This window comes from Bison bison, unplaced genomic scaffold, assembly GCF_000754665.1.
Source record: "Bison bison bison isolate TAMUID 2011002044 unplaced genomic scaffold, Bison_UMD1.0 scf7180017864370, whole genome shotgun sequence".
NCBI lineage: Eukaryota > Metazoa > Chordata > Mammalia > Artiodactyla > Bovidae > Bison > Bison bison.
The window spans coordinates 11200226-11202761 of record NW_011494942.1 but is presented as its reverse complement, the minus strand read 5'-3'; the positions used below and the strand labels follow the sequence as shown (position 1 = coordinate 11202761).

Here is a 2536-nt window from a genome sequence, read left to right as displayed (position 1 = left end):
CGGAGACGCTTATCACACGCGGGGGGAGGGGGCGGGGAAAGCACGCAGCGCCACCCGAGACGCGGAGGGGCGGCAGAGTTGAGCCCGCGAACGATACTGCTGCATTGCTTCTCCGCCGTCGCCCCTCTCTTGCCACCCCATCCTCTCCCCTCCCTCCCCGCCGCGTCCCTCCGGGAGCGCCTGAGGCCCCGAACGTCGTCATCTGCGGCTGTGACTAGTGGCACCGCAATTCCGGCAGCTGCGGGAAGTTTGGGTGGCCCAGGGACACCGTGTGGCCGAAAGACACTCGGGTTGCGACATTCTGTCCTAGTGGCTACAGTTGCATTTATCTTAAATCTTTCAGGGAGCGGATTTCAAATTGTCCCTTTTCGGGACAACCTCCAATCACGGCTATAAGGGGTTCCCCCGTACCCAGGCCGCCCAGCGGTGAGCAAACAAGTTTCCAAATTGTCCTCTGGGACTGAAGTTGACCCACCGCGAATTCTCTTTCTCTTTCCTTTCTCTGGTCCAAACCAACAGCACAGTCGGTGGAAAGGCAAAAAGCCACGTTCACGTTCCTGAACCGTCATGACGGACGGGTGGAGGGAGTCGCACTTCCGAGGCGAGGAAGCCCCGGCGGCCCCGCCCCCCCGGCGCCCCCTCCCACTCCCCAGCTGACTGCACCGCCCTCGGGAAGATGAATAGCTTGGCTGAAGTTGTTTTTCCTTTCCGGTGGCCCTGATCAGGTGTCCCCGCCCCCTCCCGCCGTTCGCCTCCCCTCGCAGCCTGCTCCCTGCGCCCCCTCCCGGCCCGGCCCCTCCTCCCCCGCCCCCCTCCGGGCTGGACCGCGGATGGTACGTTCCGCACGTGAGCTGGGTGCTGGTCTGGCCGGCGACGCGCGTGCCCTGTGGCCAAACACTGCCCGGAGTGAGAGCAAACTACCAGCGCAGTGGGGCCGGCGCGAGTGTGCGTGCGTGTGTGTGCGTGTGTGTGCGAGAGAGCAAGCGCGGCGGGAGGGGGGGACCAACTGCTTCACACTTTCAACACTGCACTGAAGAGGGAGAGAGAGAAAGAGACTGGAGATCTACAGATCCCCCAAGATCTCCCAAAGCTACCGTCCCACAGATTATAAACCCCAAAAATCGAAACAGAGGAAACGGACAGCGGTTGAACATGGACGAAGGAATTCCTCATTTGCAAGAGAGACAGTTACTGGAACATAGAGATTTTATAGGGTAAGGTGCACGCACCCTTGCGAATATCTGTCTAGGCTTCAGTTTGAATTTTTTTTTTTCTCCAGAAAGTGGTATGGAGCGGGCGAGGGCAGAGCCCCTCCCCGAATGGGTGCCTGATGCTGATTTCTGTTTTGCAGACTGGATTATCCCTCTTTGTATATGTGTAAGCCCAAAAGGAGCATGAAGCGAGACGATAGCAAGGTAAGTGTAGTTTCCGATGTTCCCCATAACCTGCCTGGGTAGTTAATTAGGGCCATTGATTTCACAGGGAAGCTCTGCCCGCAAATATATTCCAGCCTTTGAGCTTCCCCAACTGTGAATTTTAAGTGGTTTGCTGGATACTCTCAGGGGGAGATTAAACATCATACCTGAATTTAAATTGCATTTCAGAACAGCCCAGAGGAAAGAGGTGTCTTGGGCATAGTTTCTCACATAGTATGGGGGGGGGGGCAGTATTGTTATATCCAGTAAGTGAATATTTAGCTTATCGTTTTTTCTATTCCATGACTCTCATATTTGTAGGATACCTACAAATTACCGCACAGATTAATAGAAAAGAAAAGAAGAGACCGAATTAATGAATGCATTGCTCAGCTGAAAGACTTACTGCCTGAACATCTAAAGTTGACAGTAAGATGCACATTTTTATTCTTTGCTGTTCTCGGGGGTCGTGTTAATAGCCTGGTACCACTCCCAAGAGATATAAGAATAAATGTAAATATCACATGCCTTACAACTTGTGCTATAGTGTAGAGTTTCCTGCAAACTCAAGAGTAGGTGTTCACAACTGAAGGCAAGAAATCATTTATAACCTGTATGGTGGAAAACTCAAGAAGTAAAGGAATAGTACTTCTTTCAAGTATTTGCTTAAGTTGCTGTGCCAAATGGAGAGCCAGTCAAGCCAAATGTACGTTTTTAAGTAACCAAGTGCTCCCTTCTTTTTTGCATCATTGCAGACTCTGGGGCATCTGGAGAAAGCTGTAGTCCTGGAATTAACTTTGAAACACTTAAAAGCTTTGACAGCCTTAACGGAGCAGCAACATCAGAAGATAATTGCTTTACAGAATGGTAAGTCAGTTCAGGGAGGCCAACCCACCCCCGATGAAGCAGGGCAACCCACAGAGGAGCAGTGTTAAGATTCTTCCCCCACTTCCACCTCCTTCCCAGGGCTCACTTTCATTTGTTAAATTGCTTACACTTTCCCTTCATTAGAAAGTGCCCACTTCCCGACGCATCCTAGAGGCTTCCAGCAGAATTCGGAGGAATCAGATTTTTATTTAAAGTGGTGGTTGCGCCCTCTCCACTTTAGTTTCTCAGCTGGG

At 51.9% G+C, this 2536-nt stretch overlaps 2 protein-coding genes across 2 annotated transcripts in view; one reads left to right on the top strand and one right to left on the bottom strand.

The window, feature by feature from the left end:
• SSPN (sarcospan) overlaps positions 1–2536 on the bottom strand; it is a 145572-nt gene that overhangs the window by 141771 nt on the left and 1265 nt on the right. The gene's annotated exons all lie outside the window — the stretch shown is intronic.
• BHLHE41 (basic helix-loop-helix family, member e41) overlaps positions 750–2536 on the top strand; it is a 4783-nt gene continuing 2996 nt past the window's right edge. Inside the window, exons 1-4 of the mRNA XM_010856045.1 lie at positions 750–1214; positions 1352–1415; positions 1737–1844; positions 2171–2345. Of these exons, the coding sequence (XP_010854347.1) occupies positions 1153–1214; positions 1352–1415; positions 1737–1844; positions 2171–2345 (409 nt within the window). The 5' untranslated portion in view covers positions 750–1152. The remainder of the gene's footprint in view (positions 1215–1351; positions 1416–1736; positions 1845–2170; positions 2346–2536) is intronic.